This window comes from Eubalaena glacialis, chromosome 3 (genome assembly GCF_028564815.1).
Source record: "Eubalaena glacialis isolate mEubGla1 chromosome 3, mEubGla1.1.hap2.+ XY, whole genome shotgun sequence".
Lineage (NCBI taxonomy): Eukaryota > Metazoa > Chordata > Mammalia > Artiodactyla > Balaenidae > Eubalaena > Eubalaena glacialis.
Window position 1 is genome coordinate 179822457 of NC_083718.1, and position 26113 is coordinate 179848569.

The window sequence follows — 26113 nt, forward strand, 5'->3', positions numbered from 1 at the left end:
GTAATTTATGTGCATCATATCATCAAATATTCCCAACAACCTAGAGAGGAAGGTGTTAGTAGTCATTTGACGGCTGAGGCTTAGGGAATGAAATCACAGCCCAGAAGGCACGTGGCGAGGAAATACGCAGAGCTACAATATGAGTCCCTCTCTGATCCCAAAGCCCTTACACACTAGCTCCCCATGACTGAAACTCAGTGGCTTGGATCTCTGTTTTCCAATCAGGTGCCGCACACCTGTGCTTATGTCCTGTTCCTTTGCTGGGTAGTTACTGAATATTTAGGGACTGATGCTATCACAGGCTTGGAGATCCACAGTCAAAAGCCTAGGCCTGATCTAATACTTGAAGAGAAGCGTGAGGGAGTCAGGCATCGAGCCCCATGGGAGACTTTATGGGGTTTCGTATAATTAAGGCTAAGACATGGAAGCCACTTAGATGTTTGCAACTTCAGAGCCAGGCGGGCCCTGAGAGGTCGTGTGAACAAGGGTTTCTCAAATCCTTTTGATGGCAACCCGCACAATGTAATAAAGTTGACACCCGGACCCAGTCAACCCACATATACACTCCCAGGATAGAAACACAGTTTGCTGAAGCAGCACTTTATGACTTGTGCTATATCGGCACAAGCATGCACACGCATGCATGCACACAAGCGTACGCACACGTGCACAAGCCAGAAGCAACCCTCTAAACTCATGTCATGATCCACTAATGGAGCAGGGCTACAGTGAAAATTATCTCTCAGACCTGCGCCTGTGGGAAAGCTGAGGTCAGGAAGGGTAAGGGACCTGCCCAAGGGTACCCAGGACGTGTGCAAAGTCAGACTAGAATCTGGTGTCTAGTTCCCAATACTTCTAGTTATCCAAAATACTGACTAATAGAATGTTAACCCAGGTGAGCGTGTAGGAGGTATTTGGATGCTTTGGGGTTCAAAATCCCCACAGCCAGACAGGGTCATTCTGTGCTTCTTGTAGGGCTCAGAAGCTCAGTGCCTCTGGGTCACTTTTGTGTCCATCAGGTTTCACTGAACCATGGGAGTCTCGGTGGCCGGGCTCCCCCCAAACCCGGTTTTCTGTATTGAGTTCCTAATTCTGACTCTGGGCTGTGGTTTCTGAGAAGATGTAGATGTGACCCCTGCCCTCTGGGTGTCTGTGATCTAAGGCAGCACTGATGGAAGCAAATGAGGCAGCAATGCGCAGGCGGTCTGACTCATGGACATTTACCAGGCGCCCCCTCTGTGCCAGGTCCTGTACCAAGCAAGGCAGGGAGTGCTGAGAGCAGTGAGGCATGGGCCCTGCCCCTGTGAGCTCAGCCTCTGGATTTGCACAGTCTCAGGTTCAAACCCTCACTCTGCCTTTCTCTGGTTGCATGGCCAAGTTTACATGCTCAGCCTCAGTTTACTCACCCATTAAATGGGATAATCACCTCTACCTGTTGGATTGTTTGGGAAGATCAAACGAGATAACCTCTATGAAAGTCCCTGGCACGTAGTAGGCAATCAGTAAGTGGTAGCTTTTATTATTATTACTGATAAGAAAAGGATGCAATTCACAGTTATAGATAGGGAATGAACATTCCAGAAGGGAAGAAACAGCATGAGCGGAGGCAGAGTGGAAAGCATAGGGCAAGATTTGAGGAGCAGATGTCTTTGGAAGTAGGGAGTAATCGGGAGAGCAAACTGGAAGCACACTACAGCCACAGGCGGAAAGACCGTAAGTGTCAGGCTGAAGAATTTGGCAATAGGGAGCCATTGAAGGCCTTGGAGGAAGGGAATGATGTAATTGGAGTGCATGATAGAATAGATGGATAGAGGACACTTGATTGATAGTAGCAAACCCTGCCAGGAGTTCACTTATCCTATAGTTGTGGCTTTCAGAAATTAGCAGGAAATGGGATTCTGTCACCATCCTGGGAGGCTTCCAGGAAGTGGCAGGATTTCTAAGGTTCCCGAAGGAGGCTCTTGCCACTTGGGTGGGATGGGTTGGGTCTCTCTGATTGGCTAACCGGAGGTGAGCACTCTGGTTTCCTTCCTGGGCTGGTACAGGTCCCAGGAGCAAGTGCCAGAAGCCGATCTGCAGGAGTGACCAGAAGTTGCCCTTGTGTCAGCTGCAGCCAGCATCTGGACGCATCCAACGGCTGGATCCTCATTTTCAAGAGCAAGCCATGCAGGAAGTCCATGTTCCCCTAGTGGACACTGAGTTATCTTCTCCCATCCCCCCGGCCCTCTGAGGATACCACCTAGCATGGCTATCTAATAAAGTGCCCATCCCCTCATCCAGTGCAGGTCCAGACCAGGGAGACATCAGTGACTGGGAGGCCAAAGGTTGAGCCCAGCGCTGGTCCAGACTGCTCCACCAAGGAGGTCAAAATGCCACAACCACTGTATTTCGGCCCAACTTTTCAGTTCTCTCTGCTCCCACACTGGTCTGTGGACTCCTTGAGGGTAGGGACTGTGTCTCATTCATTCATTCATTTGTTCATTCAGTCACTTATTCATTCAGCAAACACTTGTTGAGCACCTGCCATGTGGCAAGCACGCTGTTAGGCACTGGGAATCCCGCTGTTATCAACCAGGGTTTGGTCAGAGTGGCAGAATTACTAAGAGGTACCTATATATAAAATGAGGGATTTTAATAGGGGTTTGTCTTTCTGTGATGCTGGGAGCCAACGAAACAGTCTGTGAGAGGCTATTCCCTTTTGCGCTATTGCTGCTGCCTGAAATCTTACAGCCCAAGTGGCAGGGCAAACTGGAACCGCAAGGATGGGTGGAGCCCAAGAGGAAAGCCTAGAACACCCTTCTGCATCTCACCACCTCCAAGTCTTCACCCAGAGAAGATAAAGGAGGCGATCTGGCAGGACCCAGAGTTGCTGCAGCCCTGACTTCTTCGCCACACCAACACAGTGAGCCAGCAGATAAAGGACAACGTGCATTAGCCGCAAATGCATCCCATGCCGGGCTCCGACTTCCTGACTGTAAAAATCAAGTGACTTCTGGTCCACCTCTGCTTCCAAATCTCAGGCAAAACATCTCTTAAGAGACCCATGCTAACCTGGAACTCTGCAGGGATGGACATTCTGGGAAATACAGCTTCAGCATAGCTAAGTGACACAGTACAGATCCATGACAGTCTACCCCTTGTTGACTTGGCATCCATACACATCTCTTTCAACCATTCTTAACCTCCAAATAAAGACAATAGCAAAATCCTGTTTCTGCCTAACATAATGAGTATAACTTGAAACAAACTGACATCCCCTAAAGAGGATACCAAGTCCTTTTACCCATCTTTGGGTCATTTTCATTTCTATTCCAGTTGGGTCGTAACCCCCTTTTGATATTCTCTGATTTAAATACTGAGATGTAAGGTTAGCTGCATGAACACAGCTTCTGCATGACAGGAGGGCCACCCCAGAGGAGGTCTGTAACGTTGCAGCTGTCCACATTCATGGAGTGCCCGCACGTCGTGGACAACCATCTGTAAGACAGGCCCAGAACTTTTTCTTCCTTGAGCATCTGGTCATAGGGAACTCGCCCATGAAGTCATTGGTACAGATTAAGAAAAAGGAGACAATACAGCAGGTCTAGGGGCCGTGGACCTCTGTGCCCCTTATTTATGCAGCTCACCTGGGCCTTCAGCACCTGTTTAGGTCCAGTTTCACATATTATCACGTGATGATGTAATTGCTGCCATGCACACCCAGCTTCGTGACTTGGTGGGTCAGATAACAGCCAGCCTCATGATAACTTGTTAACACAAGGTCAAGAATTCAGTCTCCCTGAAGATCCATTAGCAAGCCAGATGTTGTTTCTCAAAAGGAGAACAGTTATCTGCAGCTGATGGAGGGGCTTTGCTCCAAAATCCTAAGGGTCTGCCCCATGCTTTACCAGTAGGGGCCTGTGAAATCTTCCATGTGACATTTCTACCTGCACACACTCAGGAACCATTGGTCTGCTGGGTCTCTTGTGCATTTTCAGTTTGGTAACAGCTATAATTAACACACACACCCCCATGTACGTATGCTCTAGAGATGATTTTTCATGTTTGAGGGGGTCCCATTTGTATCTGAAGCCCACTTTCAAATGCCAGTGAGGGCCTGTACTTACAAGGCAACCTGTCCTTAAGTGTCTGTGTATCTGTGTTATCTGTCAACTTCTATATAAAGATCTATCCAGGGAGGCATTTATGGTTTGGTCTGTACATTTCAGTATCTCCCTTGAAAGTGTGGGGGATGTGATTTTGAAAGGGAGACCTTCCCGATGGTTCTCTTTCCAGCCAAGGAATAGTCAAGGAGAGCAGTCAAGGAGACCAACTCTTCCCAGGTTACAGGGATTGCGTGACTCCATCATTTCCCCATGGCTGTTCACTGCAGTGAGAGTGGGGCAGGGGAGCACCATGGAGGACCTCAGTGGGGTCCCCTCTACTGAGGATGAAACCAGTGCACCAGTGAGTCTAACCACCAAAGGACAGACTCTGGAATCCCCAGAGGCAGTCAGAGCAGAGAAGAAATAGAGCTGGCTCTCATGCTGAATCCAGGGGATTCTCCTAAGAACTCCCAATGTGGGTGAGTCCCTGAACCACTCCAGGTTCCATTTTCTCTCTTTTGGGGCCAGAGTTGAAGACAGTGGGATAGTGGTCAGAACCCAGAGTCTAGAACCAGGATCTGCGGTCTAAACCTACTTCTGCTATTGATGTGCTGTGTGACTTTGGGAAAGTCTCCTAACCTCTCTGGGCCTCAGTTTCTTGGTAGATAAATGAAGGCTCTCCACGAGCCCTTCCAGCTCAAATCCATGTCAGCCTGTGGTGCTGCTTTCATAATATTGCAGCATCCCTCATCCACAAATGCCTATCTGAATACCAGTGCTTTGAGCTTACTTGGATGCCCCAGTAAGAGGGGCCTGAATTCAGCCCCCTCCTGCAGAACTTACCAGCAAGACACCACCCTGCCTGCCACCTGACCCTGACGGGAGAAGGGAGAAGCCTGGGCTGAGGTCTCTTCTCCATCATCCAGAATATTGCAACTGAAGAGAAATGGCATTGAGAGTGAAGCTCCCAATTTCCTTTACATACCTATTTACAAATGGATTTGGAAAATGGCTCTGATCAAAAAACTTTCATGAGCAAATTGGACATTTGAATTGCGTTCTTTGTTACATTGTCAAATTTAGACGCGAGTCCATAGCAAACTTTTCGAAAACACTAGTACATTCAGGGTAATTGCATAAAATTAAATTTTATTTTGAAAATGTTCAACATTGGAGGTTTTTAAATATAGATCCCATTTATCATGTGGTTATTTTGGGATTTGTCAGTGGAAGGAAGCCAAATGTCCTTTCTTGGAAAGGACTCTCCTTTGTTTTGGGATGTGTCCTTTCTTCCTGCAGTCTGGGTATTAGAACACCCTTTCTTTTATGAATAGATCGATGAGGTGGGTTCTTTAGTGTCCTTCCTTGGTAAAAATAAACCCCATAGTTGAACTGTATCTTTTTAAACCCCATAGTTGAACTCTATTTTTTTAATGTCTTGCTCTGTGAAATCCCAGAACCTCAGCATCGCCAGGTCATCATCAAGGTAGCTTTGGGATTCCCAATTTACATCGCAAAAAACATTACAGTTTCTTTTTTAAAGAGACCAGAAATCAGAGAGGTTCAGTAATGAGCCTGAGACCACACAGCTGGAGAAGCCAAGCTGGCATTCAAATGCGGCGCTCTCTGGTCTGGAAGCCCAAGATGGAACGATTGCCAATCATCTTCTCCCCACTCCCTGGAGGAAGAATGAGGTCCAGTGCTTGGCTCGAGTGTACCCAAGGTTTAAGGAGATGAGCCCCAAAGAAGGCTTGGTACTCATCCCAGGAAACCTTCTAGTTACTAATCTGTACCTTCATCCTCTGAGGGAACATGGTTAATGCTGGGTCTGGTGCCCCAACAGCAGAGAAAGAGGTACAGGCAACCCTCCACAGCAGGGGAAATACCTGTGTGGTTATTATTAGTCTTGAGAAGGAATTTTATTTAATATCTATGTGGCAGAATTATGGAGTCACTTTTGCTTCCACTTCAGTGAAAATTCTCTACAGGATGGTAGTGATAACCCAACAGCAGAACTGAAAAGTCAATGCATCCCAGGAAAGCCTCCCTCCTGGAGAAGCAGGGCCGTCTTCAGGGATGAGGAGAAACACAGTTGGCCTGGAGTGAAGGGCGAGCTTTCGGCACCAGAGCGGCTGATCTCCCAAGTGGAGGCCGGGGACTCTGACCTTGCCAAGTCTAATGACCAGAGTCACTCTCCTGGAACTCTGGAGGGTGAAGTGTGGCCGTGGGGCTCCTCCGAGCCCAGTGGAACATCAAGAAAGAATGAGGTCCCAGACCTGGGAGCCTCTCTGGGGATCCCAGCAGAGTGGGTAAGCTCTGTGCTGTAGGAGAGGGTGTAAGAGTCTTGGTCCAGGAGGAGCTCACTGAGGCGACTAGGTGCAGAGGAAGTTGGGAAAGTATTGATAACGAGGGTTGTAGCTCCTCCTGTTTCTTTTCAGGCAGTAGACGAAATGCTGGTCACAGGCGCAGAGCTGCATCTGGCAGAGGGACCCACGTTCTGCAAACAGGACACCAAATGCAGGATGAGGAAGGAAAGAGATGCTCTGTGACACTGACTCTGGACTTGCTTCAGTCAGGACTTGCTGCTAGCCTGAGCAGCCTCCCCAGTCTCCTTCCTGCCCTCAGTCTGATGTGGGAGGCACAGCTTCTACACTGGGGGTGCATAACCTGATGGAAGAGGCACAGCTGCTGCCCAGGGCGAGGTTTCAGCTGAGGGAGACACAGCTCCTGCCCTCAGGGAGTCCCCAGTCTGATGGAGGACACGCATTCCCTCCCCATCAGACTGGGAGCTCCCAGTCTGGTGATGGAGACAGCCCTGGCTCTGGAGGAACTTCAGTTCTCATAGAGGAGACACCATCCCCAGATTTAGCTTTGAACTCAGAAGGACCTGAGCTTGAATCCCGACTCTAGCTGTGTGCACTGGTAAGCCTTTGAGTCTGTTTCCTCATCTGTAAAATGGGGACACTAAAGCCACCCCACAGCAAGCAAGAGGACGTATGGAAAGCACTTAACTCCTAGTACATGCTGAGTCTAAGATGTTTCCGCCCTCCCCCTAGAGGTCAGATACAGTTGCAATAATCCTGCCCCTGTTGCCCCCATCTCTGCCCCCCCAAGACACAGACTGGCTGACCTCTTGGGGCATCTGACCTCAGAGGCAGCAGGGACCCAGGCTCTTCCAGTGTCCTGAATGGAAGCCCCAGCCTTACCACAGGTGACCAGGCCCCATGCAACTCTGTATCTGTACACCTGTGTCAAGACATTGCAGCCTTTTTTCTCCAGCTGTGCGTAGCAGTGGTCATGCATCCAACAGCACCTGTCAATGCAAGAGATTTAGATCCTGAGCAGAAGGGGCCTGTCCCTTGAGCAGAGGCCACCATGGTTGGTGAGGTCTGACCAAGAAAGAATCTCATAATATGGCTGAGTCCTTCCTGCTCTTCCATTAAGGCTGTCCCACACTTGTACCAGTTCACGGACCGGCTCTTTCCTCCTGGGCCCACGGTGAGACTACATTTCCCAGCCCCCCTTGCAGGTATGTGTGGTCACATGATGAGGCTGGCACCCTGGGAAATGTACAGCACTTCTAGACCTACCCATAAAAACCTCCCACTCTAGGAGACCTTCAAGATGGTGGAGGAGTAAGACATGGAGATCACCTTCCTCCCCACAAATACATCAGAAATAATCTACATGTGGAACAACTCCTACAGAACACCTACTGAATGCTGGCAGAAGACCTCAGACTTCTCAAAAGGGAAGAGACACCCTCAGGAGACCTACACACAGAGGCGGGTCCAAATCCAAGCTGAACCCCAGGAGCTGTGTGAACAAAGAAGAAAAAGGGAAATCTCTCCCAGCACCTCAGGAGAAGTGATTAAATCTCCACAATCAACCTGATGTACGCTGCATCTGTGGAATACCTGAATAGACAACGAATCATCCCAAAATTGAGGCGGTGGACTTTGGGAGCAACTGTAGACTTGGGGTTTGCTTCCTGGATCTAATTTGTTTCTGGTTTTATGTTTATCTTAGTTTAGTATTTAGAATTTATTATCATTGGTAGATTTGTTTATTGATTTGGTTGCTGTCTTCCTTTTTTTATATATATATATACTTTTTTTTCCTTTTTCTCTTTTTGTGAGTGTGTATGTATATGCTTCTTTGTGTGATTTTGTCTGTATAGCTTTGTTTTTACCATTTGTCCTAGGGTTCTGTCTGTCTGTTTTTATTTTTTGGGTTTTTTTTAGTATAGTTTTTAGTGCTTGTTATAATTTGTGGATTTCTTTTTTGGTTTCGTTGCTCTCCTCTTTCTTTCTTTCTTTTTTTTTCATTTTTTATTACTCTTTAATTTTTTTTTATTTTAATAACTTTTTAATTTAATTTAATTTAATTTAATTTAATTTAATTTATTTATTTTTCTCCCTTTTCTTCTGAGCTGTGTGGCTGACAGGGTCTTGGTGCTCTGGCTGGGTGTCAGGGCTGTGCCTCTGAGGTGGGAGAGCCAAGTTCAGGACATTGGTCCACCAGAGACCTCCCGGCTCCATGTAATATCAAACAGTGAAAGCTCTCCCAGAGATCTCCATTTCAAAGCTAAGACCCAGCTCCAGTCAATGACCAGCAAAGTACAGTACTGGACACCTTATGCCAAACAACTAGCAAGACAGGAACACAACCCCACCCATTAGCAGAGAAGCCACTTAAAATCATAATAAGGTCACAGACACCCCAAAACACACCACCAGACGTGGTCCTGCCCACCAGAAAGACAAGATCCAGCCTCATCCACCAGAACACACGCACCAGTCTCCTCCACCAGGAAGCCTGCACAACCCACTGAACCAACCTTAGCCACTGGGGCAGACACCAAAAACAACGGGAACTACGAACCTGCAGCCTGCGAAAAGGAGAGCCCAAACACGGTAAGTTAAGCAAAATGAGAAGACAGAGAAACACACAGCAGACGAAGGAGCAAGGTAAAAACCCACCAGACCAAACAAATGAAGGGGAAATAGGCAGTCTACCTGAAAAAGAATTCAGAGTAATGATAGAAAAGATATCCAAAATCTTGGAAATAGAATGGAGAAAATACAAGAAACATTTAACAAGGACCTAGAAGAACTAAAGAGCAAACACACAATGATGAACAACACAATAAATGAAATTAAAAATTCTCTAGAAGGAATCAATAACAGAATAACTGAGGCAGAAGAACAGATAAGTGACCTGGAAGATAAAATAGTGGAAATAACTACCGCAGAGCAGAATAAAGAAAAAAGAATGAAAAGAATTGAGGGCAGTCTCAGAGACCTCTGGGACAACATTAAACACACCAACATTTGAAGTATAGGGGTCCCAGAAGAAGAAGAGAAAAAGAAAGGGACTGAGAAAATATTTGAAGAGATTATAGTCGAAAACTTCCCTAACATGGGAAAGGAAATAGTCAATCAAGTCCACGAAGTGCAGAGAGTCCCATACAGGATAAATCCAAAGAGAAACATGCCAAGACACATATTAGTCAAACTATCAGAAATTAAATACAAAGAAAAAATATTAAAAGCAGCAAGGGAAAAACAACAAATAACATACAAGGGAATCCCCAGAAGGTTAACAGCTGATCTTTCAGCAGAAACACTGCGGCCAGAAGGGAGTGGCAGGACATATTTAAAGTGATGAAAGGGAAAAACCTACAACCAAGAATACTCTACTCAGCAAGGATCTCATCCAGATTCGACAGAGAAATTAAAAGCTTTTCAGACAAGCAAAAGCTAAGGGAATTCAGCACCACCAAACCAGCTTTACAACAAATGCTAAAGGAACTTCTCTAGGCAGGAAACACAAGAGAAGGAAAAGACCTAAAATAACAAACCCCAAACAATTAAGAAAATGGTAATAGGAATATACATATCAATAACCACCTTGAATGTAAATGGATTAAATGCTCCAACCAAAAGACACAGACTGGCTGAATGGATACAAAAACAAGACCCTTATATATGCTGTCTACAAGAGACCCACTTCAGACCTAGGGACACATACAGACTGAAAGTGAGGGGATGGAAAAAGATATTCCATGCAAATGGAAATCACAAGAAAGCTGGAGTAACAATTCTCATATCAGACAAAATAGACTTTAAAATAAAGACTATTACAAGAGACAAAGAAGGACACTACATAATGATCAAGGGATCAATCCAAGAAGAAGATATAACAATTGTAAATATTTATGCACCCAACATAGGAGCACCTCAATACATAAGGCAAATGCTAACAGCCATAAAAGGGGGTATCAACAGTAACACAATCATAGTAGGGGACTTTAACACCCCACTTTTACCAATGGACAGATCATCCAAAATGAAAATAAATAAGGAAACACAAGCTTTAAATGATACATTAAACAAGATGGACTTAATTGATATTTATAGGACATTCCATCCAAAAACAACAGAATACACTTTCTTCTCAAGTGCTCATGGAACATTCTCCAGGATAGATCATATCTTGGGTCACAAATCAAGCCTTGGTAGATTTAAGAAAATTGAAATCATATCAAGTATCTTTTCTGACCACAATGCTATGAGACTAGATATCAGTTAGGGAAAAAATCTGTAAAAAATACAAACACGTGGAGGCTAAACAATACACTACTAAATAACCAAGAGATCACCGAAGAAATCAAAGAGAAAATTAAAAAATACCTAGAAACACATGACAATGAAAACACGATGACCCAAAACCTATGGGATGCAGCAAAAGCAGTTCCAAGTAGGAAGTTTATAGCAATACAATCCTACCTCAAGAAACAAGAAACATCTCAAATAAACAACCTAACCTTACACCTAAAGCAATTAGAGAAAGAAGAACAAAAAAACCCCAAAAGTTAGCAGAAGGAAAGAAATCATAAAGATCAGATCAGAAATAAATGAAAAAGAAATGAAGGAAACAATAGCAAAGATCAATAAAACTAAAAGCTGCTTCTTTGAGAAGATAAACAAAATTGATAAACCATTAGCCAGACTCATCAAGAAAAAAAGGGAGAAGACTCAAATCAATAGAATTGGAAATGAAAAAGGAGAAGTAACAACTGACTCTGCAGAAATACAAAGGATCATGAGAGATTACTACAAGCAACTATATGCCAATAAAATAGACAAACTGGAAGAAATGGACAAATTCTTAGAAAAGCACAACCTTCTGAGACTGAAACAGGAAGAAATAGAAAATATAAACAGACCAATCACAAGCACTGAAATTGAGACTGCGATTAAAAATCTTCCAACAAACTAAAGCCCAGGACCAGATGGCTTCACAGGCGAATTCTATCAAACATTTAGAGAAGAGCTAACACCTAACCTTCTCAAACTCTTCCAAAATATAGCAGAGGGAGGAACACTCCCAAACTCATACTACGAGGCCACCATCACCCTGATACCAAAACCAGACAAAGATGTCACAAAGAAAGAAAACTACTGGCCAATATCACAGATGAACATAAATGCAAAAATCCTCAATACTAGCAAACAGAATCCAACAGCACATTAAAAGGATCATACACCATGATCAAGTGGGGTTTATCCCAGGAATGCAAGGATTCTTCAATATACGCAAATCAATCAGTGTGATAAATCATATTAACAAATTGAAGGAGAAAAACCATATGATCATCTCAATAGATGCAGAAAAAGCTTTTGATAAATTCAACACCCATTTATGATAAAAACCCTCCAGAAAGTAGGCATAGAGGGAACTTACCTCAACATAATAAAAGCCATATATGACAAACCCACAGCCAACATCGTTCTCAATGGTGAAAAACTGAAACCATTTCCTCTAAGATCAGGAAGAAGAGAAGGTTGTCCAGTCTCACCACTATTATTCAACATAGTTTTGGAAGCTTTAGCTACAGCAATGAGAGAAGAAAAAGAAATAAAAGGAATCCAAATCGGAAAAGAAGAAGTAAAGCTGTCACTGTTTGCAGATGACATGATACTATACATAGGGAATCCTAAAGATGCTACCAAAAAAATGCTAGAACTAATTAATGAATCTGGTAAAGTAGCAGGATACAGAATTAATGCACAGAAATCTCTTGCATTCCTATACACTAATGATTAAAAATCTGAAAGAGAAGTTAAGGAAACACTCCCATTTACCATTTCAACAAAAAGAATAAAATACCCAGGAATACACCTACCTAAGGAGACAAAAGACCTGTATGCAGAAAACTATAAGACACTGATGAAAGAAATTAAAGATGATACAAACAGATGGAGAGATATACCATGTTCTTGGATTGGAAGAATCAGCATTGTGAAAATGACTATTCTACCCAAAGCAATCTACAGATTCAGTGCAATCCCTATCAAACTACCAATGGCATTTTTCACAGAACTAGAAAAAAAATTTCACAATTTGTATGGAAACACAAAAAACCCTGAATAGCCAAAGCAATCTTGAGAAAGAAAAACGAGCTGGAGGAATCAGGCTCCTGGACTTCAGTCTCTACTACAAAGCTACAGTAATCAAGACAGTATGGTACTGGCACAAAAACAGAAATACAGATCAATGGAACAGGATAGAAAGCCCAGAGATAAACCCACACACATATGGTCACCTTATTTTTGATAAAGGAGGCAAGAATACACAATGGAGAAAAGACAGCCTCCTCAATAAGTGGTGCTGGGAAAACTGGACAGCTACATGTAAAAGAATGAAATTAGAACACTCCCTAACACAGTACACACAAAAAAACTCAAAATGGATTAAAGGCCTAAATGTAAGGCCAGACACTATAAAACTCTTAGAGGAAAACATAGGCAGAACACTCTATGACATAAATCTCAGCAAGATCCTTCTTGACCCACCTCCTAGAGAAATGGAAATAAAAACAAAAATAAACAAATGGGGCCTAATGAAACTTAAAAGCTTTTGCACAGCAAAGGAAGACATAAACAAGATGAAAAGATAACCCTCAGAATGGGAGAAAATATTTGCAAATGAAGCAGTTGACAAAGGATTAATCTCCAAGATTTACAAGCAGCTCATACAGCTCAATATCAAAAAAACAAACAACCCAATCCAAAAATGGGCAGAAGACCTAAATAGACATTTCTCCAAAGAAGATATACAGATTGCCAACAAACACATGAAAGGATGCTCAACATCATTAATCAGAGAAATGCAAATCAAAACTACAATGAGATATCATCTCACACCAGTCAGAATGGCCATCATCAAAAAATCTAGAAACAATAAATGCTGGAGAGGGTGTGGAGAAAAGGGAACACTCTTGCTCTGTTGGTGGGAATGTAAATTAATACAGCCACTATGGAGAACAGTATGGAGGTTCCTTAAAAAACTAAAAATAGAACTACCATATGACCCAGCAATCCCACTACTGGGCATATACCCTGAGAAAACCATAATTCAAAAAGAGTCATGTACCAAAATGTTCATTGCAGCTCTATTTACAATAGCCAGGACATGGAAGCAACCTAAGTGTCCATCGACAGATGAATGGCTAAAGAAGATGTGGCACATATATACAATGGAATATTACTCAGCCATATAAAGAAACGAAACTGAGTTGTTTGTGGTGAGGTGGATGGACCTAGAGTCTGTCATACAGAGTGAAGTAAGTCAGAAAGAGAAAAACAAATACCGTATGCTAACACATATATATGGAATCTAAAAAAATAAAAAATGGTTCTGAAGAACCTAGGGGAAGGACAGGAATAAAGACGCAGACGTAGAGAATGGACTTGAGGACACAGGGAGGGGGAAGGTTAAGCTGGGACAAAGTGAGAGAGTGGCATGGACTTATATATACTATCAAATGTAAAATAGGTAGCTAGTGGGAAGCAGCCACATAGCACAGGGAGATCAGCTTGGTGCTTTGTGACCACCTAGAGGGGTGGGATAGGGAGGGTGGGAGGGAGACGCAAGAGGGAGGAGATATGGGGATATATGTATAGCTGATTCACTTTGTTATAAAGCAGAAACTAACACATCATTGTAAAGCAATTATACTCCAATAAAGATGTTAAAAAAAAATTCCCACTCTGTCCTCCACTCTCTCTCTCTCCATCTCAGCTGGATGGAGATGCCCCAGCCGAGGACTCTGAAGCCATGGGGAAAGTCACAAGACAGGAGAAACCTGGGTCCTGGAATTGATATGTGATTCACATGGTTAAATGAGCAAAAACTAAACTTCAAGTGTGATCGCTGTGGGAAACTGCATTTTTTTAAAATTTAGATTTATAGAAAAATCGAGAAGATTGTACCAAATGCTCCCTTTTACCCCACACCCAGTTTCCCCTATTATCAACACTTTTTATGAGTATAATACGTTTGTTACAGCTAACAAACCAATACTGATACATTATTAAATAAATGTTAACTAATTAAATAATAATATATCACTATTGATTCATTAATTGTAGAAGTCCATAGTTTCTTTAGATTTTCTTAGTTTTTACCTAAATGTTCTTTTCTATTCCAAGATCCAGTGATGGACACCATGTTACATGTAGTTGTCCTGTCTCTTTAGGCTCCTCTTGGCTGTGGCAGTTTGTCACACTTTCTTTGTTTTTGATGACCTTGACAGTTTTGAGGAATGGTGGTCAAGTCTTTTGTAGGATGCTCTCCTACTAGTATTTCTTTGATGTTTTTGTCATGATAAGATGGGTTATGGGTTTATTTTGTTGCCCATGTTGTTCCAGTTTTGGCCACTGGGGGCTCTCCCAGTAGGCTCCTGTGCTCTTTGACATATTCCTATCAATGAGGGGTTTGGTTTGGGTTTGTTTTGTTCTAGCCCTTCCTTAATTTTGGGCACTACAAAAAGCTCCAGGTTCATCTTGTATATTTCCTGCCCTAGTCCTAGGATCAGCCATCTCTCCAAGGAGCCTCGGTTCCTCTTATTGGGAGAATGATATCAGAAACCAGGTCTGGGCACTAGGTGCTGCTTATTGCTTCTGGGGTATTGTTTCTTTTAGGGCCTCTCAGACGACAGAGCAAAAAAAATATGTGTCTATATTAACCCACGTAATTACACATATCTCTACATATTTTTATATGTAACCATCTGCATCTATATTCAGCTAACTAGGAGTTTATACTGAAGTCTCCAACTCTAATCCATCATCACATAGATCATTCTAGCTTCCTGTCCCTGCTTGTCTGATCTGTAAACTCCCACTCCAGCAGTGACAAGCTTGGCTCCAACCATCTGCCCTCCATTTGTTTAAGCCCCCCATCCCCTTATACATGTCTAGCTGTATAAGAATTGTTAACCCAGCAGGTTGTACTTTTCAAAGAACAATCTCTCCCATCTCACATGTTCTTCTAGAACATTGCCACTTCCCAATCAAGAGGTGGAAACTAGGCCCCCTCTCTCTTAAAGCCCTTGTGACTGCCTTGACGAAGAGAACAGTGGAAGTGACACGGTAGAATTTCTGAGGCTGGATCATAAAAACGCCGTGCTCTTTTGTCATGCCGTTCTGGAACACTCACTCTTGAAACCCAAGAGTCACCGTGCTGTGAGGAAGTCCAGACAACCTTAGAGAGGCTTAAGTGAGAGGAACTGAGGCCCCTGGCCCACAGCCTCAGCTGAGCTCCCCGCCAGCAGACAGCAACAACTTGCCAGCCATAGGAGTAATCATTCTAGAAAGCAGATCACCCAGCCTCGGAGGAGCTGCCCAAGCTGAAGCCAGGTGGAAAAGAGACAAGCCATCCCACCAAACCCTGCCCAAGTGGCAGAATCTTAGCAAAATAAATGGTTGTCATCGCTTTAAGCCACTACATTTTGGGGTGGTTTGTTATGTAGTGATAGATCAACCGATATATTAGGCACTGAGATTCGGGGAGTTACTAGATGTATCTTGGGCAAGTCAGTTAACCTCTCTGAGACTCAGTTTTCTTATCTATAAAATGGTGCTTTAATACTCATCTTTCAGAATTGATATCGAATTAAATGAGATAATGTGGATACGGAGCCTGAAGCATAAAGGGCAGTTATGACAATTAACTCACCAATCAGTACCATCCTTGGGGGTTCCTTGACCCCCCCAGCCGCAGTAACAGCCATAGAAGCCATAGCTCATCAGGGCGGGCTTCCTAGTCACCTTCTCAATCATCACCGTCAGCTCCAGCAAGCTCCCTGGGACAGCAGGCACACCTGAAAGACAGCCCAGGCAAACCGGTCCAGCCCCACTGTCCCACATGCTCCCGCCCTTTCTGTCACCTTGAGGCTCGGAGGGACCAATGCGTCCTTTTTTTATCCTCCCCATTCATGGGAGAGGAATGAGAAACGTGAGGGCAAACAGTATAGAGAAGGGATTAGAAGTTTGGACGTGGACGATCCCAGCTCTGCCACTAATTCACAGTATGATGTTGAATAGGTCACTTCATCTCTCGGAGCCTCAGTTTCCTCATCTGCAAAATGCGGGGTGGGGGGGCAGTGCCTAAAATGAACGCCTACCTTTTGGAGATGTCATGAGGGTTGAAAAAAGATAAAGTATGTAAATTTCTAGCACAGTGACAGACACGTAGTAAGTGACCAAGAAATGTTAGGGATAATGAATATGGTATCTGTATGAAGCAGGCAGACAGGCACTTCCTGTCTCTCCTGATGATACACCCGTCCTTCCCCGCAATTAACACCATCTGGAACAGGAGGCACAGAATCTTAGAGCAGTGTGGGACCCTTAGAGATCGCTGAAGCCAGCTCCCTCATCTTGCAGTTGTGGCTGGAGAAACTTGACAGGGCCTAGAGACCAGAGTCGACCCTGTGTCCCATTGTCTCTGCAGGCCCAGCAAACATTTGCATAACATTTGCTCAGAGGGGAAGGCGCCTTGCCCAGGGTTTGGCAGTAAGCCAGAGGCCCTCTCCCTGCACTCTCCCACTCTTCCTGCAGTCTCCAGGGATCTGGCAAGGCATCAGTAGGACAGCCTGTCAGAGGTTGTGTACATGGTGACGGGGCTGCAGGGGAGGCCTACAGCCAGGCTCCCCCAACGCTGGGCAGTTCCCTCCAGCTGGGAGGTGGCAGCAGGTGGGACGTGTAGAAAACCTGGCCAGGCCTGAGCAGAGAATGCCCAGGAATCGTGGAATGGAATATTTATATAAGGAACTTGTGTTGTGATAGTTTTATCTTATTTTATTTGGCATCAAAGTAAAAAATCTGCCTCCCATCTACAAGCCCCATGTCTTCCACATGGCACAATCTTTCCATATCCCCTCCTAGAATCCTGCCGCAGCCCAACCGTCGACTATTATTCTGTGCCACAGATGAGGAGACAGAGGCTCGGAGAGCCCAAGGCTCTTGCTGAAATCGACATGGTCAGGGTAGAGCCAAGGTTCAAAATCAGGTCGCCAGGACTTCCAAGACTGGTCTCCTTTCCACTACCTTATTGTTCCTGTGGGGTGAAAGGTCAAAAGTTCAGAGGTCTCGGGGCAAGCACTTACTACAGGCCAGGAACCAAGCCAGTGTGAGGAGGCCCTTCATCTCCAGCGTTCTGGAAGAGAAAACACAGCCCATGACATGTCGATCGGGAGAGGCCCTCATGGCCCATTCAGACCCACTCCTGGCTGGGGAGGGCCACTCCATGGCCCGCCAGGCCCCACCCTCTCATGCTGGGCAGTAAACAGGCAGCAGCAGCTGGAAAAGACGAGGCAAAAACCTCAAGGAGTTGACCCAGGGGGTCCCTGGGAGGAGAGGAGCACCCGTGGGTTGTTGTTCCCGTTAGAGATGGGAGAGAATTTTCCCATCGCAAATACCCCCAACACAATCGCTCTTTCCTGAAAATTCTTTTTCAATTATATTTTACAGCCGTGTTGGTATAAAAACAAATACAATCCAGGCTGGATTCATTCTTATACGTTCATTATATTATATTATGTTTTCTCCTGGTTTTAAAATAATTTAAAATTAAAACATTTTCATGGGCCCCAGGCACCATGTCTACCTAAAAAAATAAGTCAACCCTGGGTGCTCACAACAGCTCTGAAGGGTAGGTATCATTGTTCTGTAAGGGAGCAAAATTTGAACCCCAGAGTGTATCTCTTTGGCATAAGGATTAATTTAGGCTGATTAATTTTAAGAAACAAAAGATTAGGGGAGTCTTTCTTTTTACCTCTCCTTTAGCTGCCTCAAGAATTTAGATAAAGGGTCTGCTCCCGGCATAGAGCTATTACAGAGGCATCTGCAAGGAATATGGGAATAGTTGTGGCTGGAGAAACTTGACAGGGCCTAGAGACCAGAGTCGACCCTGTGTTCCATTGTCTCTGCAGGCCCAGCAAACATTTGCATAACAAACATTTGCTTTTCCAACTCTATGTGAATTGCCTTCCTCCCCTTTGAAGTCCCAAACCCCTACCCCCAACATCCTCTCTGGTCTTTAGCAGAAGATGGTATTTAAGATAAGGGCTTGGGCCATTTTGGTGAGTTCCTTAGTCTTCCTGGGTCTCTCCCATGTGTACGTGTTATTAAACTTTTGTTTGATTTTCTCCTGTTAGTCTGTCTCATGTCGATTTAATTCTTAGACCAGCCAGGAGAACTTAGAAGGGTAGAAAATGTCTTCCTCCCCAACAGTTCTCATTTTGCCAGTGGAGAAATGGAGGCTCAGAGAGCTCAAGCAACCTGCCAGAAGTCACGCAGCTGGTAAAAAGTGGAGGTGAGGTTCAAACCCAAGCCTGGCGCGTCCCTCACTGCCTCATACATCCTCCCTCCCTAGAGGGATGTGTTCCCCTTTGAGCCGAGTGGGCTAGGGTCCTTCACATGCTCTACCCCATGGACCTGGAGGCCCCAGCTTCCCTCCCCAGCATCTACCTTTGACAAACGCATGAATCACTAGCCACGAGTCCAAAAACATCACACCCAGAAGGCAAGGGAAATTCCTTATGTCTCGGGCCAGTGACGGATTCTAACTTGGCCTCCTAGAAGTTCCTTACCAGTGGCTGCCTGCTTCCCTTCCCTCTCTGGATCCCGAAGTCCTTGTTCACCCAGAGCTGCTCAGCTGGCCTACAGTCTGCCAGGATTCCACTCCGATGCCCTGCTGTCTCCGATCCCTGGGTTCCGTGGTCACTCTGCCAGAGCTCTGCCCCGGGCCCCTGGTACCTCCTGAGACCTGGCTCCAAACACACAACCTCCAACTCCCCAGGGCTCCCAGCAGCTGGGCTGGCCTCTCCATGCCATCCTTTGTCCAGCAGCTCCTCTGAGTTCCAAGAACATTCCTGAGGGTTCTGTCTGCCCACAGCATCTGCTCTGAGGGCTCTAAACAGACAAGGGAAGTGACCCTAGACCTTACCCTTCCAAGCCAATCTTCCTCACTGCTTCCTGGAGCTGTGGCAGGAGGAGGACACCAGCTACCATGTACTGGGCACCTAAGACATGCCAGACACCGTCCACTGTCTCCTTAAACCTGCAAATGACCCTAACAGGTGGGTACTGTGAAACCTGCTGGCAGTGTCTGCCCTTTAACAGTCATTTGTTGAACGAGAGAATAGCAGTTGTTGACTTTACAGGCAAAGAAATGGAGCCTCAGGAAGGGAAAGTGAGTTGCCCAAGGATTCAGCCCAGGACTGTGAATCTACTCCTTTGACTGACCCTACTCCACTGCTTCTGAACAGCCCCTGTGTACTAATCATCTTGTTCATTTTCTATATCTCATGACACTTTAACATCTTGGGGACCTTGCCGGGCTGGAAAGAGACAGCCCCTCCAAGACTAGCTAATACCTAGATAAAGCAAAAGACTCTCCTGTGAACATGGTTTTCAAGTGCAAACCAACCAATCCTAAACTCCCATGCCCAACCACTTCCTCTATCTCAATTTCACACTCCCAGCCAATATTTCCCCTGGCCTAAATCACCCCAGGGCCGGGACCAGACCACCAGGGATCACCCCTACAGCCTGAAGTCCACTGAAATTATTCAAGTTAGCCTGTCCTAAACTATTTACCCTGCCCTGTCTTGCCTTTGCCACAGAAAACACAATACAGGCTCTGGGCCATGCTTTCCCTAATTTCTTCTGTCTCCCTATCAACCCTGGTGCTTCTCTGTGTGGCCCTGCTAGGTGTGGTGCGCCCCCTTCTCTTGGAAACTGTAACAAACTATCTTTTAAATGCAATCGTCTCGGGCTTCCCTGGTGGCGCAGCGGTTGAGAATCTGCCTGCCAATGCAGGGGACACGGGTTCGAGCCCTGGTCTGGGAAGATCCCACGTGCCGCGGAGCAGCTGGGCCCGTGAGCCACAATTACTGAGCCTGCGCGTCTGGAGCCTGTGCTCCGCAACAAGAGAGGCCGCGATAGTGAGAGGCCCGCGCACCGCGATGAAGAGTGGCCCCCGCTTGCCGCAACTAGAGAAATCCCTCGCACAGAAACGAAGACCCAACACAGCCAAAAAAATAAATAAATAATAAATAAATAAATAAATAAATAAATAAATAAATGCAATCGTCTCCTGATCTGTTGGCTTCACCATACCTGAAGAAAAACCAAAATCCCAGGTGCACATTAGATCATCTTGGGACATGGCTGTTGGTGTGAGGGAGCAGTGCCAGGTCCCACACAGAGGAGTCTGAAGGTGCACAAAAGAAGTTTCACAGAGGACGTGGCAGAGGCATTGAAATAGCTGCTCTGGAGGCCGGGAAAGTGGACCATCAATGGATCCCAAAGCAAGCTCCCAGCAGAAAGATGTGGGGTTGGCTATTTTTATCAAGCAACCACAGAGGAGAATGAGCGAGGCCAAGAGATAATTGTGGAGTGGAGCACAGGCTGCGGTAATGTGAGGTGGGGAGACCATGGAAACAGGGGGGCCAGGGAGTGGCCAGGTCACTGGGGAGACGGGTCCTCCATGTCTACATACAGCAGCCCCCCTGCTCCCAGGACCGCCCCCCATCCCAGCTCATGTCTCCTGGATGGAAATGATCAACAGCACCAAGCCCCCACTATACAGAAGGTGCTACTGAGACCCCCCGAAATCTGGGGGAGGCCATGGGGGCCCAGGGGTCTCCTCTCACAGCCCCCTCCCTCTATACGCCCTGACCCCACCCCCCTCGGGCAAGGCAGCCCCCAGAATGAGATTCCTCACCAGTGACACCTTCTCTCTGTCCTCGGTCTGGAGTAGAGGCAGGAGCTGGGCCCAGCTGGTTTTAAGGGCCTCCCTGCCCACCTCTTACACCCCACCTGGGCCAGCTCCAGGATTCATGGTAACTCCCACAGAAAGCCTTACTTCACCCCTCAAGACCCCTGGGGATATTTTTCCTGTCTGCGCTCAGAAGTAGCTATTTCCTGAAGCACGTCAGACGCCTGGGAGGCTTTCGGGAGAGACACAGAGGAGGGAATAACCACAGTCAAGGTTACTCTCCATCGATGGCCCATTTTCCCTGACACACACCCCCTCAACACACAATTTTCTGAGAAGATGTGGGTGTGAGCTCCTTCCTCTCCTCGCTCTTGACTTCCTTTTCCCTCCCCCTCCCCTCACGGCAGTATCAGAGAGAAGCCCCTCCTTGGGCCCTGATGAACCCTTCTCTTCCCAGGACCTAAGCACCAGGCACCCGCAGGAACGTTATGAATTCATTTTGATACGGAATGTACTTATCGAGTGTCTAATCCCTGCCAGGTTATTGCTGGGGATCCACTGTGAATAGGACAGCTTCTCTTCTGGTTGGGAAAACAAGATAGTAAAGGCATCAAATAAATATACAGTATGTCCAAGGGCAACAGCTCCTGTGGGGAAAAGTCCTCTCTGTTCTGCATTTTCATTTCTTTTTCTCAACCAGTTCCTTCCTCTGCCTACAGGTATATACAAGCTTCACCGTCCTAAACCAAACAAAAGGAAGCCCCCCCCCAAAAAAAATGGAAAACATCCCTTGCCTCTGCTGACCTCTCTCCAGCTTTCTGTTTCCTCTAAAAGCCAAAATTCAGGACAGAGACACCTATTCATGCCCATCACCCACTCTCTTCTGAGCCCCTTGCTGCCTACCTTTTGTTGCATCCCTAAGCCGGCTCTCAGGGATCCCCCCAAAGCCTGGCATTGCCCAAGCTCGGGCTTCTCTTGAACACTCCATCCCACTGACCACCTCCTCCTTCTTGAAACTCTTTCCCTCTGGCCTTCAAGAGGTCACAGTCTGCCATCCGTCCTCCTGCAGCTCACCCCCCATCTTTGTTGACCCCCAAATGCAGATGTTTTCAAGGGACCTGCTCCTCCCTCTCTACCCCTCTCTCAGGGTGAGTTCTCCGTGTACAGGGATTTAGGTCTTATTTCTAGGCAGATGTCCCGAGATATCCCAGGTCAAGCAGTGTCTGGCACTAACTCTCACTCAACAATAAACTTTCGGCCGAGGGCAACAATGAGCTCCCAGCCCAGCCCTTGGAAATGCTTTGCTTGTCCTACCAAGTGACTTTAAAAAATGGAATTAGTAGCTTATGTATAAATGTGAAGAGATCTCAGACTGAAATCCAAATTTCCAGCTTCTCTGTGAAAGATCTGGCTCTGGAGTTGAGAAGTAGCTACACCCAAAGACTGCACACATGTTTAGCTTTGCCCTGGTCTTCCTCATTCCTTCTGCTAACCCTGCCTCATTGTGGCTTTCTGCCTGGAGGGCTCTCTAGTGGGCTGCCATAGAACTCAATCTTGAGTTCGATCCTCTCCACGTGTTCATCAGTAACGGGACAGGGAGTGCCTTGAGAGCAGAAAACATCTCTTCCGCAAACTCGTGTTTGAAGTGCTCAGCTCAGAGCCTAGCCCATAGTAGTTGCTCAGTAAATGTCGTATAAGCACATTAAAGGAACCCATCCCAGGGTGAAGAGGTCACTGAGGGCTTTCTAGAAGAGGAGGCACCTGGACTGAATCTCTAAAAGTAGGTTGGAGAAATTGGAACCCTTGTGCACTGTTGGTAGGAATGTAAAATGGTACAGTTGCTGTGGAAAACAGTATATGGCAGTTCCTCAAAGATTAAAAGTAGAATTACTACACAACCCAGCAATTCCACTTCTGGATGTGTTCCCAAAAGAATTGAAAGCAGAGTCTCAAAGAGATAATTGTACAACCATGATGATAGCAGCATTCTTCACATAGCTAAAACATGGAAGCAACCCAAGTGTCCACTGACAGGTGAATGCATAGGTAAAATGTGGTGTGTACATACAATGGAATAGTATTCAGCCTTAAACAGGGAGGGAATTCTGAAATAATCCAGTCACAAAAAGACATAGACTGGGCTTCCCTGGTGGCACGGTGGTTAAGAATCCGTCTGCCAATGCAGGGGACACAGGTTCGAGACCTGGTCCGGGAAGATCCCACATGCCGCGGAGCAACTAAGCCCGTGCACCACAACTACTGAGCCTGTGCTCTAGAGCCCACAAGCCACACTACTGAGCCCGTGCGCCGCAACAAAGAGTAGCCCCCGCTCACCGCAACTAGAGAAAGCCCGTGCGCAGCAACAAAGGCCCAATGCAGCCAAAAATAAAATAAATTGATGAAAAAAAAAAGACTATATGATTCTATTTACATGAGATACTTAATCAACATCATAGAAACAGAAAGTAGAATAGTGGTTGCCAGGGGCTGGGGGAGGGAGAATGGGGAGTTAATGTTTAATGGATGCAGAGTTTTAGTTTTATAAGATGAAAAGAGTTATGAAGATGGTTGGTGGTAATGGTTGCACGACACTATAAATGTAGTTAATGCCACTGAACTACATACTTTAAATGGTTAAGATGGTAAATTTTAGGTTATGTGTATTTTACCACAATTTTTAAAAATGAAAAAAAAAAAAGAGAGAGAGAGACAGTGGATTGGAGTTCACCAGGACAGGAATGTGAGGAAGGGCATTCAGGTAGAAGGAACCGCACATGCAGGCCTCATAAGCATGAATTATAAGGGCTCGTTCAGGGAACTGCAAACAGATGTGGTAGCTGAGGGTGTTAGGCAGTGATATTCTAGTAAATATTTAATAAATGACTCTCCAGGGGGGTAAAAAGTCCTGATTTTTAACATTTGCCAATTTCTGTCGTGTAAATACTCTCACCCTGAACAATTTCATGCAACTAACATCACGTCACTGAATGTAGAGCTGGGAACACACACTTACCAGGCAAGGATGCTTGGTAGCTAAGAGCCTGCGTTCTGAAAGTGCCATTTGTTAGCTGTGACCTCGGGCAAGTGCTCTGTTCCTCAGTTTACCCACCTGAATAATGGGGTGAATCATTTTACCTGCCTCATCCCTATGTTCTGAGTTGATACATGGCAGGCATTTAGAATTGTGTTGGCACATAGTAAAGGCTCAATTCATGTTTGCTATTTTTCCTAGGAAAGACGGACATGCGAGCTCTTGACTTCTCAGAAAAGGGGACCTTCTCTACGTGTATAGTAGGAATTTAGGAATGGTGGGAAAGGCTAGCTGAAGAGATGCAACTGGGTGTGTCAACAAAGAACCTTGGGTGTCAGGCTAAGGAGTTTTACTCTTCTGCTGAGTGTCCCAGAATGACCTCGATCAATAGCAAGATGATGTGACTTCAATAAGAAGAGACTGAATAGGTCTTATCCTAAGATCCCCAAAACGGAAGCACACAAGGACAGCGGTGGGTGACACAGCTCAGCAATCATATGTATGATCCCCAAGCCTGGTACCAGTCAGATCACAAAAGCAACAGCTGTGTCGGCAGTGATGGCAGGAGTGGGTGCCCAGAATGAGGTCCTAGCTGACTTTACCTGGAGGGGAGTGCCTGTTCCTGAGCCCCATCTCCAGGAGGGCTTCTTGAAAACTGGGGGTGTCTGGGTCACAGGATGCCTGTCAGATAGACGGAATGGGGGCCGACTGGTGTTTGGAAGGGGGTTTGGGGTACCAAGCCTCTGTCTCCAAACTTCTGAAGGATATTCAGGGGTAAAAATCATAGTTGTCCCACGTGGCTCCACTGCAGAGCTGGCCCCAAGCGTGGGCACTCCAAGGAGTCAGGTTTGAGCTAGAGCCAAGAAAGTTTTTTCTAGCAACTCCAGTGTCCTGGGGAAATAATGAACTGTCTTCGGAGTGGTGAGTTTCCTATCCCCAGGGGCACTTTTTATTTACCACTTTTTAGGAACAGAAATGTAGTAGGGGCAGGGGGGATGGAGGGGGTGAGTCACGCCCTCGCTTGACTTCACAGGAAAAGGAGCTTTCTTTAGGTGTTGGGAACACGAGAGCCTCATCAGAAACACATGAAGTCAGTTATGTCAGTTACGAAGATTAGGTTCATAGGTTTGTAAAAGTGTAGAAAAAATATTACATTTTACCAAGATTAAAAAAAAAAACAGAAAAATCAGGAGCCCTTCAGTTGCTCTATGGCATGGAGAAAGCTGTCAAATATTCTATGCTCCCCACCTTCTTGGGTGTCCTGCCCCAACGTTGATTCATGCCCAAGTCATGTCCAAGGATGTTGCGAAGAGCAACATCTATTAAGACGGACACGGGCTGGATGAGCTCCAGGTCCGACATTCTGTGACAGTGGGTGCTCTCATGTGAACCTGTTCTTGAACATTCCAAGCTTTTCTACTGAGGACTTTGGCACTTGCTGCTCCCCCTGCCTAGAATACTAATATTTAGCAAGACATGGTGCTCTTCATTCTTAATCCTCTAGGTCTCATCTTAAACGACACCTCTTCCAGGAGGCCCTCCCTGACCATCTACCCAAGGTAGCTCCTCCTCCTCCCATTAATCCCATATCACTGTTTTTCCCCTGCACAGCACTTACCACCATCTTTTTTTTTTTTGAAGTTGTATGCAGTATATTATTCAACAAAGTTTTTTTTTTCCTTCTGCAAATATACAGATGATTTATCTACTTAGGTACAAATGATGAAAATTCTATATAGTTGAAATGATTTCATATTCAGTGATCATATTCCTCAAGATTAAACCAACAAATCATAGAAATATTCTGACCCAACTCAACAAACTACTAAATTGGATTTTTTTCCGTTTATAAGCTTTTGACAATTATCAACATTCAGCTAACTTTAACTTTTCCCATTAACCTAGCCAAACCTAAGTAATT

At 45.5% G+C, this 26113-nt stretch overlaps 1 protein-coding gene across 1 annotated transcript; it reads right to left on the reverse strand.

The window, feature by feature from the left end:
• Positions 1-6457: 6457 nt before the first annotated feature.
• On the reverse strand, positions 6458-20631 carry LOC133088905 (phospholipase A2 group V-like). Its single transcript, XM_061187040.1, has 5 exons — positions 20561-20631; positions 17545-17594; positions 16113-16257; positions 7292-7398; positions 6458-6582 (listed from the first exon to the last, which is right to left on the reverse strand). The coding sequence occupies exons 2-5, from the start codon at positions 17582-17584 to the stop codon at positions 6458-6460; spliced, it is 417 nt and encodes a 138-aa protein (XP_061043023.1). The 5' UTR covers positions 17585-17594; positions 20561-20631.
• Between the last annotated feature and the right edge of the window lie 5482 nt (positions 20632-26113).

What these genes read in the sequence shown, in the direction of transcription:
- LOC133088905 (XM_061187040.1), bottom strand. Translation starts at nt 17,584, where the DNA reads ATGAAGGGCCTCCTCACACTGGCTTGGTTCCTGGCCTGTA. An exon ending in CCCAAGGATGGTACTGATTG is followed by an intron (nt 7,399 to 16,112) that starts GTGAGTTAATTG and finishes TTGCATTGACAG; the next exon opens with GTGCTGTTGGATGCATGACC. An exon ending in ATGGGGCCTGGTCACCTGTG is followed by an intron (nt 6,583 to 7,291) that starts GTAAGGCTGGGG and finishes TCCTGTTTGCAG; the next exon opens with AACGTGGGTCCCTCTGCCAG.